This window comes from Spea bombifrons, chromosome 6, assembly GCF_027358695.1.
Source record: "Spea bombifrons isolate aSpeBom1 chromosome 6, aSpeBom1.2.pri, whole genome shotgun sequence".
NCBI classification, from domain to species: Eukaryota; Metazoa; Chordata; class Amphibia; order Anura; family Pelobatidae; genus Spea; species Spea bombifrons.
This window is the reverse complement of record NC_071092.1, coordinates 22,491,866-22,510,402: the sequence shown is the minus strand read 5'-3', so window position 1 is coordinate 22,510,402 and position 18,537 is coordinate 22,491,866. Positions and strand designations below refer to the sequence as shown.

The 18,537-nt window shown below is 40.1% G+C and overlaps 1 protein-coding gene across 1 annotated transcript; it reads left to right on the top strand.

Annotated features, from left to right (window-relative positions):
- The first annotated feature begins 1,429 nt into the window (after positions 1-1,429).
- ACO2 (aconitase 2) lies at positions 1,430-17,474 on the top strand. The gene is made up of 17 exons (XM_053469957.1): positions 1,430-1,517; positions 5,573-5,715; positions 5,933-6,191; positions 7,010-7,102; positions 7,931-8,089; positions 9,927-10,182; positions 11,050-11,141; positions 11,673-11,778; positions 11,906-12,063; positions 12,703-12,776; positions 14,080-14,191; positions 14,401-14,523; positions 15,109-15,264; positions 15,420-15,611; positions 15,751-15,883; positions 16,281-16,402; positions 16,707-17,474. The coding sequence occupies exons 1-17, from the start codon at positions 1,482-1,484 to the stop codon at positions 16,839-16,841; spliced, it is 2,349 nt and encodes a 782-aa protein (XP_053325932.1). The 5' UTR covers positions 1,430-1,481; the 3' UTR covers positions 16,842-17,474.
- The last annotated feature ends 1,063 nt before the right edge of the window (positions 17,475-18,537 follow it).

The window sequence follows — 18,537 nt, the reverse complement described above, 5'->3', positions numbered from 1 at the left end:
ATGGACCCATGCTTTCATGTTGTTTACGCCAAAGTCTGACACTGCCATCTGAATGTCGCAGCTGGAACGGAGACTCAACGGACAAGCCAACCTTCTTCCAGCTTTCCAATGTCTAATTTTGGTGAGCCTGTGCATTCAGAGATGGTATTCTGGATAACTTGGTTGTCACAAGTGGTTATTTGAGTTACTGTTGCCTTTCTGTCATCTCAAAGTCTGCCCATTTTCCTCTGACCTCTGGCATCAACAAGGCATTTACACCACACAAATGCCGCTCGCTCGATTTTTTCTCTTTTTCGAACCATTCTCTGTAAACACTAGAGATGGTTGTGCGTGAAAATCCCAGTAGATCAGCAGTTTCTGAAATACTCAGACCAGCCCGTCTGGTACCAAGAACCATGCCATGTTCAAAGTCACTTAAATCTTCCCCATTATGATGCTCGGTTTGAACTTCAGCAAGTTGAACACGTCTACATGCCTAAATGTATTGAGTTGCTGCCATGTAATTGGCTATTTGTGTTAACAAGCAATTGAACAGGTGTACCTAATAAAGTGGCCAGTGAGTGTGTATATATTTATATATCAATGAATAGCAGTAATAATAATAATAATATGATCCCATACCTATCAATGGAATGTAACAAGGACTGTTACATTTTAGATCTTTTTATTTTCCAAAAATCCATGAAGGCCAGTGACAGCACATGGAGACCGTAGTCCATACACAGGTACTAGTTGTACCAATGATTTGGTTAGTCTACCTGAACTGAAACACTAGTAGCCATCATGACTAGTGATCTAGTCCCAGCTTCACCACATATCCTCAGCATTCACCAGGTAACAATGCTTTGTTTGCTAAAAGGAGTGAACCATTTCTGTAGATTCAGCTACAAAGAGAGTGCCCTCTGAAAAAAAATCTTACACATAGATTCTTTAGTATATCTACTGCAGCTGTGAGGAATACCAAGGAGACCTGGAATAACAAACTGTATCTAAACTAGATTAACTGTAGGAATTAATAATGTTTGGTTTGAATTCAGCCTGTTATAATGACACATGGGATATTCCTGTTTGTGTCAGGTTTTGTAGTGCTACGAGTGACCCGCAGTACATCTATCCAAGTTCTGTCACATTACTCCTCTAGTCACCTTCACCTGGTAAAATCACTCAACAGTCACGCGCCACGAAATCCTTTCCGGTGGGTAAACATATCTAGTCAAACGTAAATGTTTTTTTATTATGTATTGCGTAACTAGTGCATAATTACGCTAACATTTTTATGTAAACTAAATATGCATTTTATTCTAGACTATAAACTATGCTGATGTTCGTTTACAATTCCACAACGTATCCTTTCGTTCGCTCCCTGTCAGGACTTCGTTACGCACTAAAATTTTTCTCAGGGACCCCGCCCATTCTAGCATCTATAAGAAGCCTTGTCGTGACGTCATGGTCATGTGACCTCATCTTTGTCAGTGAGCAAAATGGTGTCCTACAGTCTCCTAGCTAGCCGGTTACAGGTGAGTGTAGAGCGAAAATTAAAGCTCGAGGAAGCACCTTTCAATTTAAATGTAGTGTCGGGTGATGCGTGTTATAGGCCCGTACGTTTGGTGTGTGTTGTCTTTGGGATATGTCGTTTGTGTGTCATACTTCGTTATCACGAGGTCGGTGTGTCCCTGACGGGTGACCCGGCTTTCGTCTCCATGGTAACAGAGCTATATAACTTCTCCCGCGCTGTACATTATGCCTGTCTTATAAAACGAGGGCTTATTTGTAAGGATGCTCTTTATTGCCGCTACAGTTTGAGTTCAAGGTGACCCTCAAGGTGACCTCAGAATCTGTGGGGGCAGCTTCAGTCTCCGAATAATTTTCTTCATATCCTCCTATGGATATTAAAATCGTGTTTCTGAAATGGTGTTTGATGGTCAGTGCTGCATTTTGCAGGTTATTCTGTATACATCTGGGAATGGTGATATATTTCATGTCTGACTAATTCTTACTCATGTGAGATTAATTGATCACTAGATATCAGTATTAACTGTTTACCTGCTGCATTTAGTGCATCCATTTACTGTCCCTAATATCTTACACCATGCCGTTTATTGCTGCGCAATGTTTCTGCATTTAAATATACAGTCATAACACCACATATGTTGTATGACACATCACATTCCATCATCACCTTAACCTGGTAACCTGTAACACACTATGGTTTATTCAGACTGTAAGAAAATATTCTGGGAAAATAACTTGATCCCTTGCATATGTCCCATTGGTAAAGATCACCTGGATTAGTTGGCTCTGCAGTGCAGTTTTAAGTGCGAAATAGGTCACTATTCCAAATTTTGTATGGATCAGAGCAATTCCACAGCTGCTATCTAATCAAGTTTAAATAATGCTGATCCTTTAATGAATCTGAATGAAGCTTTGTTGGAGTTTTCTTCAAGTGAAAGTTTGGTAAAGGTGGAGTAACGCTGCCATGCATGCCAAAGGCTGCACCGGGAAAAGGGGCGGTTTACTGTCCCTGACATCACCGGGTGCAAATTAATGTACATGCAAATACAGTACTTAATGGAAAAGGGATTTGACTTATAAAATGGTAAAATATCTCGTCAATTTTTATTAGTTAAGTCACTGTAATATAGGCACGGAATAAGTAAATACTGTTTTTTTTCTATGATTTCTGTGGGTTTTTTTGTAGTATGTAATACATCTTATACTGGATATGATACCCGATTGTTTTTTTTTTTTGTAAAGATTTAATTTGGCTGCACCACCTACCTAGAATTCATTCAACCTGCTTTTAACACCTCTAGTCTTATTTTATTTCTAATTACTTTTTAAATATTTTTAGAATTTTTGTTTTTACCTTGATTATGACTGTTGCTGGCCAGAGTGATAAGCAAGCAGTGTTCCATTGCCATATGTTGCTGATCCCTGTACCTATGATCAATCTGCAGTGGGAGCTCATCAAAATTCTCTGGAGGGTCTGGACAGACCTTTTGGAAACATTTTTAGTTTGTTTATGGCAGTGCCAGGACTGACATCGCTGACAGAAGATGCATTATCTGCTTCACATGTAATTGATGTGAGTGCTGTTACATTAGATCAGTGAACAGGAAGCTAGCTCCTGTTGATAGGGGAGACCTCAGCCTGACACCCTGATCTCCTGTATACTGGCTGGGAAATGTCCCCTCTGGTGCAAACTGCATAAGACAAACTATTATGTCGTCGGACACCTAGGGCTTCTGAGGACATAATAATGTATGTTATGACGGGGTTAAGCATACCACTATAACAAACTTATGGCTGTCTTGGGGATTGTGAATCTCTAATGAATATTGTCATGATTAGCATACAGAACAGCAAATGTTTGAGTTGCCACTGTGTAGGCCATGGGGAAAGAGCCACAATTACATTTAGGACATATTTTTAATGGTTTTGGTGAACCCTCAAACCCAGCCATGTTTTCCTTATTCTAAAAAGCTTTCTAGATGGAAACAACCAACATCACGAGGAAAACAATGCTTGTAAAAGTTTCCTGAAAGCGTGCAGACAAGAATAGCAATCTTTATAAAGGAAAATTAAATTTCTCCCAGAAAGATGTCTATTGTACTGGCCAAAATGTTGTGCTTTATCAAAAGCTATTGTAACTGATGCCCAATTAGCATTATGGTGAATATATTCTAGGGCTGCAACTAACGATTATTTTAATAATCGATTAGTTGGCCGATTATTTTTTCGATTAATCGATTAATCGGATAAAAAAAAACAATATGCAAATTTTTCGTTTATTTAAAATAATTTAATGAACTGGATGTTAAAAAACAACTTAAAATTTACATTAACATTCTTATTTTGTTATGATGTAATAAAAAACAATATTTTCAAAGTACAAGAACCCAAACACAATATTTATGAAACAAAATAACCCCAAACATTCTGAAAAGAGGTGGACTATTACTGTTCAAGAAACTTTGCCCCAGCCCTGGCACTTTGCACCCAGCCCTGGCACTTTGCACCCAGCCCTGGCACTTTGCACCCAGCCCTGGCACTTTGCACCCAGCCCTGGCACTTTGCACCCAGCCCTGGCACTTTGCACCCAGCCCTGGCACTTTGCACTCAGCACTTTGCACTCAGCACTCAGCACTTTGCACTCAGCACTCAGCACTTTGCACTCAGCACTCAGCACTTTGCACTCAGCACTTTGCACCCAGCACTTTGTATCCAGCACTTTGCCCCAGCCCTGGCACTTTGCACCCAGCACTTTGCCCCAGCCCTGGCACTTTGCACCCAGCAAGCACTTTGTACACAGCACTCAGCACTTTGCACTTTGCACCCAGCCCTGGCACTTTGCAGCCAGCCCTGGCACTTTGTACCCAGCACTGGCACTTTGCACCCAGCACTTTGCACTGTGCCCCTGCACCCAGTCTCCAACTCTGCCCTGCACCCAGCCCCCACACTCACACTCACACTCTGCCCTGCACCCACTCTGCCCTGCACCCACACTCACACCCTGCCCTGCATCCCCACCCCCACTCTGCCCTGCACCCAGTCTCCCACTCTGCCCTGCACCCACACTCACACCCTGCATCCCCACCCCCACTCTGCCCTGCACCCAGTCTCCTGCCCTGCACCCCCCACCCCCACTCTGCCCTGCACCCCCACCCCCACTCTGCCCTGCACCCACACTCACACCCTGCATCCCCTGAAACCCCACCCCCACCCCACCGTGGACCCCCACCCCCGCGAACCGCTCTGTGCGAATGGAGCCACTCGCACAGAGCGAACCGCTCTGTGCGAATGGAGCCACTCGCACAGAGCGAACCGCTCTGTGCGAATGGAGCCACTCGCACAGAGCGAACCGCTCTGTGCGAGTGGCTCCATTCGCACAGAGCGATTCGCTCTGTGCGAGTGGCTCTGTGCGATCTGTGCACATAGACATGAAGAATACTTACCTCCGGAACGCGTCACATCCGTCACGTAGCTAGAAGGCGGAGACTGCAGAGCGTGTAGCAGAAGCGGGGAACGCTCGCGGAGGTAAGTAAAAGGAGCCGAGTGCTCCAACAACGAATCGATCACTCGATTAATCGATAACGGAAATCGTCGACAACGATTTCCGTTATCGATTATTATCGATTTTATCGATTCGTTGTTTCAGCCCTAATATATTCACAACAATATAGTGCAACTGGTTAAACAGTACATCTTACTTGTAATATTTGTGGATGTGTATAGTTCAAGAGAAACAGACCAGTCAGGTGCATTATTCAAAGATGGTCTCAGTTTGGGTCAAAGTGAGATGAATGTTTAGGGTATGGGGGAGGGGTAGAGAAAAAATGGCCATGAGAATACGACAGAAGCAGTGGAGTAAAAAGGCAACTTTATTTGTGTCACTAGTCAGCTGCCAGAAACATTGTCCTTCCGGGATTGATGCCACTTTACCACATACGAGGCTTGTTTTGCACGTAAGCGGTCATTGCCGGTAAATGTGCTCTTTATGTGCGTGTTCTTCTAGATAATTATTGTATGTGTTGTCTGTAGTTCACAAATGACAGGCTTTTTTTGTTTGTAGCACGCACTAGGCCATGGAGCCCGCAGATACCATGTTTCTGCTGCTCTGTGCCAGAGAGCGAAGGTATCTATGAGTCACTTTGAGCCCAACGAATATGTCAGCTATGAAAAACTGGAGAAAAACATCAAGATTGTACAGAAGCGGTAAGAGCTTAAGCCATTAAATTTGAAAAAATTTGATAAATAATGAAAAAGAATTGGAGAGAAATTAAGTGCAAATGTGAGCCCTAGAAATGTTTGAAGAACTGTTGAGTTTGGACAGTACCTGAGCAGGTCCAAATCCCCAAAAAGGGAACATTGTTTGTGGTCATTCACTGTATATATCAGCTTGTTTTCTTTCTGTTCTCCCTTGTTATCCCAGCTTGGACCGTCCTCTCACGTTATCTGAGAAAATAGTCTACGGTCACCTTGATGACCCAGTCAAGCAAGAGATAGTTCGTGGTAAAGCCTATCTGCGTCTACGGCCTGACCGGGTGGCCATGCAAGATGCAACTGCCCAAATGGCCATGTTGCAATTCATTAGCAGTGGGCTACCCAAGGTAGCGGTGCCTTCCACCATCCACTGTGATCACCTGATTGAGGCCCAGCTCGGAGGTGAAAAGGATCTCAAGAGAGCTAAGGTATGCTGTGTGGACAGGAGTGACTTTCCTGGGGCCATATGTACACCTTTTGTAAATAATGCTTAGCTCCACAATGTAAAGTCTGCTTCTAAAGTTTACCTTTACCAGAGTGTTAACATCATCTTGAAGAGAACCTGGGAATAGAGTTGTGTATAAAATGATTCTGGTTTTGTTTTTTGTTTTTCTTTTAAAAAAGGCTTTGTGACTACCACAAACCATTTAATTCTTCATTTGACAAGGATACTCTGTAGATTAATGTGGCAATAAGACAAATTTTTAAATTTGGCACCGGCATCATATTTTTAATATTGCCCCCAAAATGGTTTGGACTGTAAAGACTTGTCTGTGCAATATATATATATACATCAATATTGTACTGTGTGTGCATAACTGATATGGATATCTAGCGTTAGATAGTTTTTCTTTTGTAACTTGCTCTGTTTTTATTCTAAGTTAGTCTTGCCTTAAAATTATTGCTTTGTTTGTTTCAATTGATATTTATATATAAAGCTGATGTTCTATTTTCTTTTGGTAAATAAAAGGGCATGTGTAGAATAGTCCAGTGACATTCTACCAGTAGGAAAAAGGGAGATTTTATGTATTGTGTGTGTGTGTGTGTATGTATATATATGTATGTATATATATATATATATATATATATATATATATATATATATATATATATATATATATATATATATATATATATTCTCTCCCATGTTCATAGAAAATGCAGAAATCATGATTTTATTTTAAAACAATGGTTTTATTTCATGAACATAGTTTAGACCTAGTTCTCCTTTTGTCTTCCACTTCAGGATACAAACAAAGAAGTGTATGACTTCTTGGCTACGGCTGCTGCCAAGTATGGTGTTGGTTTCTGGAAACCAGGCTCCGGCATTATCCATCAGGTGAGACTGACAGATGGACAGATTTACAGATGGTTCCAGCAGTGCTTAATTGTCTATGGTTTGAAAATATGTCTATACTCTGATGCCTATGTTGCTATTACAATATGGAAGCTACAGGTTTATGAAAGCTATAGTTGGAAGGCACTATTTAGTATCGTTAAAAAGCTGTTCTGACTCTTTTGACCACTTTATACCAGCGTTTCGTACGTAGAGTTTCTTTGTGCAAAGACTGAAAAGCTGTGTCTTCGTTGAATGTTCACGCAGATTAGGCTGTTCAGTTGGATACTATGGCGAGACATTTTCAAACTTTGCTTAACTGGAACTTTTTTTTTTTTTTTACAGTTCAGTTTATTAAAAGACATGTAAAAGACATACATGGTACTGCAAAGATACACTGGTACCATGACCGTCAACTGCAACTTTTTACATATAACTCTGTATATATATTGTCCTACAAACTCCATAAGGCAAAGGATCACGTTCATGTGATTTATTAGCAGTTTCTAAGTCGCTCAAGGTCACACTTTAGTGAGTAACTTGATCATGCTAAACATAACTCTAGTAGCAGTGTCTCCTTTTTGGTCTTGGCATGCCTAGGTGATTCATTTTGCTTGTAGTCCTTTGCAGAACTGTCAGAATTGCACTTATAAAGCCTCACATGAGGATTGAATATTGTTTTGGGTAGATTTGTTTACCCCCTCAATACTGATGTGGTTTTGTTTTCAATGTATAAACAAGACGTAGGTGCCATATGCTTCCTGTTGATGATCATACTAATGATGTATTTTTAAGGCAACCATTCATAATACACATTTCTCTCAATGTTAGATCATTCTAGAGAACTATGCCTACCCTGGAGTTCTTCTGATCGGTACGGACTCTCACACTCCCAATGGAGGAGGTTTGGGAGGTATCTGCATTGGTGTGGGTGGAGCTGATGCTGTAGATGTTATGGCTGGAATACCTTGGGAGCTTAAATGCCCAAAGGTGAGTACCTAAGGTAGAAACAAAAAATGTGATGGCAGATAAGAACAATTTTGTACCTCCAGTCTGCCATGTTTTTCCTGCTGTAAAGACTTAATCAGTCTTGTCAGCATAGCTTTAAGCCCATACTAATGCACATTTAAGTTCCCTCAGCATGTTGATCTCTACCACTTTTAATGGGGTGCTGTTCCATTCACCTCTTAGTAATGTAAAACTCCCTTGCATTGCCCCCTACCCTCTTAGATTATGACCTCTTTTTTATAATGCGTATCCTTTGAAATAAACGTTTCTCGTGTACTATATGTTCCTGTAGTTAAAGGTTTTCTATTACATCCCATCTCTTTCCTCTAAGCTGTACATATTGAGATTCCTTAGACTTTTTATCCTGCAAACCACTTACCATTTTAGTAGCCCTGAACCCTCTTCAATATGTCAATATCTTTCTGTAGATGTGATCTCTAGAACTGATTACTGAAGACTCTATTTCTGCTACTAATGCCTCTAGAATACAATCCCGCACACTCCTCGCTTTATTGCATTGCCTGCTTACCTTTAAGTCGTCAGAAATTTCTCTCAAGTACCTTGGCTTCCAAAAGCTATATTCTGCCTTGGGATTTTTACACTTATCGTCAAACTGTAGCTACCACGCTTTAGACCGGTCTTCTAATTTACTTAAATCATTTGGTTTGTTCCACTAGAAATATCTAACCTGTTGAAGACCTTTTTGTAATGTCTGGAGAAAGACATACCCAACCACTAAAACCTTTGTAACATCGCTAATAAAAATGCTATACTACCAATACTGATCCCTGAGGTACCAAGCTAGTAACTTTTCTCTGAATATACATTATTAAATACAACCTTTTATCTCCAGCCACTCAACCATTGCTTTATCCATTCAAAACACCTGTGGGACTTGATCCATTTTTTTTTTTGCTTGTTAATGATTTCATGTATAGAAGGAAAAATGCTATCCAATTTTAAATGGCTACATGTGAAAAGTAAATGCTGCCTCAGCTCAATCAACCAATTAGTCAAATGTAATTGTTAATTTGGTTCAATTCACTAGACACGCCTTGGCAAGAATACTTCCAGTTCTGTTTAATCTAAATAGAACCAGTCTTGCTAAATGGTCTCAAAGCAGCACACGATTTTAGATCCTTAGAAATTTAAGAACAGATGAGAAACAAAGTCATTAATGTCTGTGTTTACCACACAGACATTAATGACTTTGTTTCTCATCTGTTCTTAAATTTCTAAAGATCTAAAATACAATCCATAGATAAAGTTAGCGCATCAACAACTCAGTCCAGGTCCTTTTGTGACCTCCTGGGTAACATGTAAAGAACTCTAATGTGCCTCATGTCAGTAGGTGTTCCTCATGCCACAATAAGAAAGAGACGACGATAATAGCACAGGGAGCTAGGCGAAAGCTACTGCTGACTAAAGCTCACATAAGCTAAAAACCTTCTTGATGATGCCCAAGACTTTTTGGGATAATATTCTGTGGATTGACGAAAAAATTATGCAGTTTCTGCCACCAAGGGTGCCTCAGCAAGCTGTTAGGTTTGGGTAGGGAATTGCGTCTTCACATTTGTTCTGTACCTTGAATAAATTCAATCATTTAAAGGCTGCATTTTGTGCTTACTCTCACACTGCCTTTTTCTTATATTAAAATTAGTTGGATGACATGAAATATTTTAAGTGTGACATGAGCAAAAATCTGCAACGGGCAAATACCTTTTTTGCAGCATTGTACTTCATGGTAACTTTTCTGTCTAAAGTACCTCCCTGCATTAACATGTGACATACGGGTTGACTTGTATATCTTTATATTTAGGTAATTGGTGTGAAGTTGACGGGCAAGTTGTCTGGCTGGACTTCCCCTAAAGATGTCATACTGAAAGTGGCGGGAATCTTGACAGTAAAGGGTGGCACAGGAGCCATTGTAGAGTATACTGGACCCGGGGTGGACTCTATCTCCTGCACAGGAATGGCCACCATCTGTAACATGGGAGCTGAAATTGGAGCCACAACCTCAGTGTTCCCATATGGGCAGCGCATGAAAAAATACCTAGAGAAGACTGGGCGAGCAGGTATTTGCAGTCTCTTGTATGATGTGAATCAACTTCTTTTTTTTTTTTTTTTTTTTTATTATGAATGTGTTGTATATTCTAGCCTGCTCTTAAGTACACAAAGTAAACTTCATTTGCATAGACAAGATTATTCTCCTGCACTGGCTCTTTCAACAATACACTTTCAGTAGCTAACTGAAGAAATTGCTATTTTATTATGAATGAAAATGTTTTGTTCCTCTCATTCTATGAACAAATGTCACTTGACTCCACTCTATATTGCAGTGGCATTGAGCTTTAAAAACATTGTCCCCTCAGTGTCCTTAAAGTTTATGATGCTTTTATATGGGAGATAAAAAAAAAAAAATCAATCAGATACACATTATTAAAGTTGTGTAACGATACTCCGAAATTGTATTCTGCATAACATTTTACATTTGCATTAATGTCAGTGCCAGGTAGTTAAGCACTTTCAAATGTTTGTGTGCCAAAAGAATAAATTAACTTTGCCCTGTAGCTGCTTATTAGCCAAAGGATTGGAGTATGGGTGTAACCTCGCTGTTCGGCACTCTGCAGCCGCTAACCTTATTTTTGTTCATAATGTTTTTGGGCTTTTTTGTTGCCTCGACTTGTACTGCTCAAGTGGTAGAATGTTTTGCTACTTCAGTATGTACCTGGTCATCTTATGTTGATCAAAATATCAAATTCTTATTTTGGCCTCTTAGAAAAAAAGTTCTCCTTTTGTTAGACCGAATGTAAGATTAGCCTAATTAGGTAAACTGCATAGCAATATTTTGTTCCAATTTACATCTGGTTGTTTTGCTAAAATAGTTTAAATTTCACATTTGTCTTCCCCTTGTCCAAAATGACTTTTATTTCATGTTTCAGAGATTGCATCTCTGGCAGATGAGTTCAAAAGTAACTTGGTACCTGACGAGGGGTGTGAATACGATCAGGTGATTGAAATTAACCTTGATGAGGTGAGTCTCTTTGGTTAAATCTTCTTTATTTTTATTTTTTTTTCTCTATTAAGGCGGTGGAACATACAATTTTACATGAATATTAGTAAGTTGGGTCTCCTAATAATTAGCTGGCGGTTATTAGCCATGCAGGTTTCCATAAAGTAGACCTGTTCTGTTGATTGACCTACTAGTGCATTTTCTGTTAAATTACATATATTGGGGAAAAGTGTGTGTAAGCATGGTTATGTTAAACTAATTTCAGTTGTGGGTGTGTCCTATGCACTTTTTTTTTTTTTTTTTTTCCTTTCATCCTCTCTAAGAAACCAGAAAATGACTTTCTTAGCTTAGTTATGCCGGTTAAGAAAGCCATGCTAATTGGCGTACATAAAGCAGGTTCTGAAAAGCGTACCGAGCTTTGAAATGTAGTACTTTACACCAACCCCCAAAAACCTGAACAACGATGTATTTGATTTAACATGGTTTTAATCGGTTAGTGTCCTAGGATGTTTTTTTTTTTCCTCTCTCATCAACTTTCATGTCTCGTAACAGCTGAAACCACACATCAATGGTCCGTTTACTCCTGATCTTGCTAACCCAGTGTCAGAGGTAGGAGCCATTGCAGAACAAAAGGGCTGGCCTCTGGATATCAGAGTTGGTAAGTTTGTTCAGGAATTTCTAAGGGAATAGCAATGGCATTTTATATCATAGCAAAACATTTAAGAATGTTTAGCACATGTAAGAACCACTTCCAGGGTAAGTAAGATCCATTTACTTCCTCCTAGGTCTCATTGGAAGCTGCACTAATTCAAGTTATGAAGATATGGGACGAGCTGCAGCTGTGGCCAAACAGGCTCTGGCACATGGTCTCAAATGCAAGTCTCTATTTACCATTACCCCAGGATCTGAACAAATCCGTGCCACCATAGAGAGAGATGGTTATGTGAGTATTGTGTGAAATTACCAGATGGTAATTTGAATTATAATATATATATATATATTTTATGGAAACTACACAGTAGAGGATTGCATTGGGAGGCGGGTCCCGTGCCAAAAAACTTGCGGGCGGTCTTGCTGGGATTGTGGGTGGGAACGGGCAGTCAGACACTGTACCTGCGGGTCTCGATAATCCCGTACAGTCCCGCAAGGCTGCCTTCTCGCTGCTCCCTTACAGTGTCTCCTCTCTTGCTCCACCCAGGAACAAAACGGAGTCACGTGATGTGACGTCACTTCCCGTGACTCCGCCTTGTTCCTGGGCGGAGCAAGAGAAGAGACGCTGTGAGGGAGCAACTCAAGGGCACTTCAGGTAAGGAGGCGGGCGGGATTGGCCACAAATGTGGCGGGAGTGGCACACACATTGCGGGAGCGGGCAGCATTGGGCCAAAAATCACCGGGAGCAGGATTAAAAAAGCAGTCGCGCACAGGGCTCTACATCACGGTTCAATCTACACTGTGCTTGCACTTAATAAGCGATAAGTATTATACACATAGGACTGGAAGATTAGAATTAGAAGTATTGTCAAACTGACACACCAGAGGAAGAAAATGCCCTTTCAGGATGTTAACCTCTTCTTTTTGACAGTCAGCAGTTCTGCGTGATGTGGGAGGTGTTGTACTTGCAAACGCCTGTGGACCTTGCATTGGACAGTGGGACAGGTACACTTGATTTTACTAACCACTCATTCTAAAATACATCTGGCGTGGGCTACTATTGCTAGGGATGCATGTGATCTCTGTTCTATAATGGCACTTGGTGTCACAGCACCATAGTTCCTGAATGGAAGTTCAGGCTTTCTCTACCTGACTACATCCAGGATCCATCACTGTAGTGTGAACCCTGCTGTTATATCCTTGCTTATGATCACACATAGTATGAACAGGAAAGCAGACTTGCCAAGAGCAACATAAAAGGGAGAAATAAAGTGTAATCAACCTTTTTGTTCTATTTCAGTATTTTTATACTCTGAGGGGGGGGGGGTGTTGCTAGATTTCAGCAGTGATAATTATTCTGTTTTGTCATTCCAAACTAGGGCTGCAACTAACGATTATTTTAATAATCGATTAGTTGGCCGATTTATTTTTTCGATTAATCGGATAAAAAAAATGCAATTTTTTTTAAATTTAAAATAATGTAATAAAAAACGTACAATTTAGGGGGAGGGGGAGGAGCCAGGAGGCGTAAGTGAAGGGCAGTAACGGAGGCTGTCTGTGCGATGCAGACCCCCACCGGCTGACAGAGAGGATGATTCTCTGTCAGCCAGTAGGGGTCTGCGCAGACAGCCTCCGTTACTGCCCTTCACTTACGCTGAGGCTTCTATGAAGCTGCAGTGAAAGTGCCTGTCAGCAACGGAGGTTCACAAAGCACCAGGGAGTCGGGAGAGAGGCAGAGTGATGTATGGGAGGGGGAGGAGTCAGAGGGGTGTATGAAGTAGAGGGGAGAGGCGGAAGTTGTCTGTGCGCATCGCACAGACACCCACCGGCCGACTGAGGGGAATCCAGGTCCCCTGCAGCGTTGCGGGGGATCTGGATTCTAGTGTTATAATCCGATCTCTGTTTGAGGTCGGATTATATAAGGAGAGGAGTTTTTCAGAGCATTTGCTCTGAAAAAAACTTTGTATAATCGATTCGACTAATCGATAATGAAAATCGTTGTCAACGATTTTCAGTATCGATTTTTATCAATTAGTTGTTTCAGCTCTATTCCAAACCCATGAGCACTATTAAGTCCACAGTCCTGGTATGACATTCTTGTAGCACAAAGCGGTGTGCTTCTACTATTTCCATGTAAATGCAAGTCTGTATCGGGTGTTTTCAAACTAGTTAATATATTTCGATTTTTATCTTTGCGGGTAATCAGCAGTATGTAGTTTAAAATGTGTCAATTATATATGTGTGCATGGGTACATTAAATAAGAAAATGGTTAAAGTTACCTTTGCAACACTACCCAATCTCTTGTAGGAAGGATATTAAAAAGGGCGAGAAGAACACAATTGTTACGTCCTATAACAGGAACTTCACGGGGAGGAATGATGCCAACCCAGAGACTCATGCCTTTGTCACATCACCTGAGGTATTGATGAAATATTTGATTAATAACTGCAAGCTGTGGGAGTAGTCTGTATAACAATGTTTAATTTCCTTATACACTGGTTATAGGCTTATGCTGCATTTTTACTGCAGGAGTCTATATTTTGGCCGGGACTGGGGGAAGTTGGACTAGAAATGGATCTAATAGGATTTTTTTTTCTTCATAATTAAAAAAAAAAAAAAAAAAAACAGATTGTCACGGCCTTATCAATTGCTGGAACCTTGAAGTTTGACCCAGAGAAGGATTTTCTCACTGGTGCAGATGGTCAAAAATTCAAGCTGGAGCCTCCAGATGCTGATGAGCTGCCCAAATCAGTAACTATTATTCACTCTTAACTTTCATCAGATCCTTTTGACATTTGAACAATTGACCACTGTAAATAGTTTGCATTTTATGGCATTTACAGAATCTGTATTTAATACTTTTTCACATATATATATGACCTTGACATATATATGACCTTCAGTTAATAGTTTCAGCCTACATATTTGTCATTATTAGCAACTGTTTCATATAATTGCTTAGTCATACTCCTAACTATATGCCTGCAAAATCCCTTATTTTGTGTAAGTGTACATTGAAGAATTTGTTTTACAAGGGTGGTCACCCCAAATATAACTTTACAATATTTTTCCATACCTGCCTAAAACTTTTGTGCCGTACTGTCGGTGTGTGCATGTATACACACACTTACTTTGGCTTTTTACATGTATGCGTTTAATTTACATGGATATGTAACTGGTAATATCAATGTCCTGTTTCTCACGGATTACCAAATCGGTGAACCATGCTATGTTAACACTGTAGTTCTATAATTAAAATATACATCTTTTTTTTTTCCAAAAGATGGATTACACTGAACACAAGCATCTTTGATTTACCTTTATCCCAATCTGCAGAGCTTTGACCCTGGCCAAGATACCTACCAGTACCCACCCAAAAAAGGGAGCAGCCAGGCAGTGGAAGTCAATCCCTCCAGTCAACGCCTGCAGTTACTGGAACCTTTCGATAAGTGGGATGGAAAGGACCTGGAGAACATGCAGATTCTCATAAAGGTAATGATATGCAAATTGTTTTATGTGATGCTCATGTGTAGCAAAAATAGAATATGTAGATAGTCCAAGTTAAAAATGTAACTTTAAAGTTTCTTTGCATTTTATACTTTTCTTGGGTAAGTTCAGCAACGATATAACACAATTCTTTATTATAGGTCAAGGGAAAGTGTACAACTGACCACATCTCTGCAGCTGGTCCCTGGCTGAAGTTCAGGGGACACTTGGATAACATTTCAAACAACCTTCTCATTGGCGCCATCAACATAGAGAATGAGAAAGCTAATTGTGTGAAGAATTGCATGACACAGGAGTATGGAGCTGTGCCAGACACTGCTCGCTATTACAAGGTAATTCTATACGGACATGGACAGTACTACCAATTTGACAGTTTTTTTTTTTTGTTTTTTTATATAGATTTTGATTCTTTACTTTTTATGAAGAAAATGACTAGTGTATGTCTCCCCAACCCCCCCCCCCCCTTCCCAGGCACATGGACTTAAATGGGTGGTGATTGGAGATGAGAACTACGGGGAGGGATCAAGCAGAGAACACGCAGCGTTGGAACCACGGCATTTAGGGGGCAGAGCAATCATCACAAAGAGCTTTGCTAGAATTCATGGTGAGCAGCTAATTGCAGCATAGGAAACTTTGATTTTTGAAGCCAGATGCATAATCCTGAAAATGTTATGCCAGAGATTTAGCTGGAGTTCACTATCTGCTCTTCAATATATGCAAGAGGCCCTGTGACCTTTTTTTGTGTACATTAAATTACTTAGAGTACTTTAATATGGATAGTTCTTTAGTTGTGTGTGTTGGTGGGTTTAACCAAAAAAAAAATCATTAGGTGGACTGGACAGGAAGTCAGGGCCACTTATAATCTAAACAGTGTTTTACTAATGCGCTAAATTGTATAATTTAATTGCTATCAGCAACAGTAAGTTAAACTCATTATAAATCAATACTCTGAATATAAGAACATTTAAGAACATTTTCAAACGGATTACTTTAACTTTCAGAAACAAATCTGAAGAAGCAGGGACTTCTGCCTCTCACATTTTCTGATCCAGCCGACTATGATAAGATTCATCCCGAGGACAAGATTTCAATTGTTGGACTGAAGGACCTTGCACCAGGAAAGGTAACAACAAAGATAATTAGTCTCAGTCTGTAATATGGGTTATGGCCACAACCTAAGTTTGATTTTTGTAACCAGAGTTTGGAGAACTGGCTCTGTCTAGGTTCTTGCACATGTGGAGGCAGTGTTTTAGTTGGTTCCTCTTCAGTGCTCATTCTTTTCTTGTCCTGAAGAGACTAGGTCATCTTGACCACCATTTTAGATTATCCCCAGTGTAAAAGTGTTTTTTTTTCTGAATGAAAACTTACAATTGCTATTAACAGCACTGCTCAAGAGAACATAATTTTTTTTTCTTCTCATCCTACAGCCCCTTAAATGTGTAATCACTCATCAAAATGGCAGCCAAGAGAACATAATGCTGAATCACACTTTCAACGAGACACAGATTGAATGGTTCCAGGCCGGCAGTGCTCTTAACCGCATGAAAGAGCTTCAGAAATAAGAACACCACATTTGGATCTTTGTTTTTGCGATTAACATAGCACTCATTCCCAGAAATATCCGCTATTGTCGTAACAACTTCTGGCTAGAGCACTTAAAATTCCCCAACCGTCCTTGGGTTCATAAAGAAAAATAATTATCTGTGTATATTTTTAAAGACCTAATGTTGCCTCTGCTCCTAAATGATAACGCCTTCCATCAGTTGATTTCCATTATTTTTGTATTTATTGCCCGTTTCTGTGGAAGCTGACCTTGCTAAATTATACTTCAGTCTGAGAAGGGTAAAATAAAAAATGCTGCATTATAAAAATGGACACTAAGTGGGGAAACTATAACTTGGCCTTATGTGCAGGTTAGGTTTTGAATGTGTCCTACCCACTTGTCAGTGATCATCAGTTCCAAGGATATTTGGGGCTTTATTCCTGCAACCTCTTGTTCTCCAATGTCAATGAATCTGCTTTGCATTCAGCTTCAAATTACCTTTTTGGTATACAAAGGGACATGGCAAAATGTGTGTGCAAACTAATTTTGGTATACATATAAAAGCAAGTTTATATAAACCCATTGGTGGTGCCCTTTGAAAGAAAAAGATCTGTGAACTAACTAATCAAAATAAAATTTCTGTGAATGGATATTAATATTTGTACAGTAGCTTTCTGTGTAGAAACCAGGTGGGGTTTTTTTTTTTTTTTCCCCCACACAAAAGGTTAGCTTTTATGTAATTATCGGGTTTGTTTTACTCTAACCCATTGTAGTGCAGGTAGTCACATTTCTCAAAATTCTGGGTAAGTCTTCAATCCTGTCTCTTCTGTTTACATGGCGGGTGTGTACCTAAATTGATGCATGTAAACTCTGCTTTCAAACTTGGACGAACAATTTTTGGAAGTGGACTAAAATACATATACAAATACGTATATGGAGACTCTACCGGACACAAAACTCAGCAGGCCTACTGCTGGTGTTTCCTGTCATCTGTGTAGTCCCTATTGATTTATATAACGTTGGTAAAATATAGATCTGTGTGTGGCTGTAGATGTGACTTATCTGGACGTTGCTAAGGCGTTTGATATGGTTCCACATAAAAAGTTACTCTACACATTTACAGAAATGGGCTTAGGGGCAAATGTCTGTATTTGGATAAAAAATTGGCTGATAGAATGCAGAGGGTTGTGAATGGATGTTTCTCAGCCTGTACGCAGGTATTAAGTGGGATGCCTCAAGGTTCTGTCCTGGGTCCTCTTTTTAATTTGTTTATAAATGATCTCCCAAGCTGCATTGAGAGCCATGTCACGGTTTTTGCTGATGACACAAAATTAGGCAGGGTAATTGAGACTAATCTTGATGTTTCTTCTTTGCAGGAGGTTTTAGACAGAGTTGGGCAGATGAGGTTCAACATAGATGCAAAGTTGTGCATTATGGTTAAAATAATAAAACTGCAACCTATACTTTGAATGGAATATCCCTGGGGGAAACTACCAATGAGAAGGAATAATCGTAGACAACAGACTTGACAGTGTGCAATGCCAGCAAGCAGGTGCAAGGGCCAATAAGGTTTTGGCATGCATAAAAAGATGTATTGATATTATCTTGCCTCTTTACAGGTCGATGGTAAGACCTCGCCTTGAATATGCGGTACAATTCTGGGCACCAGTCCTTAAAAAGGACTTTATAGGAACTAGAAAAGGTGGAGCTAAAAA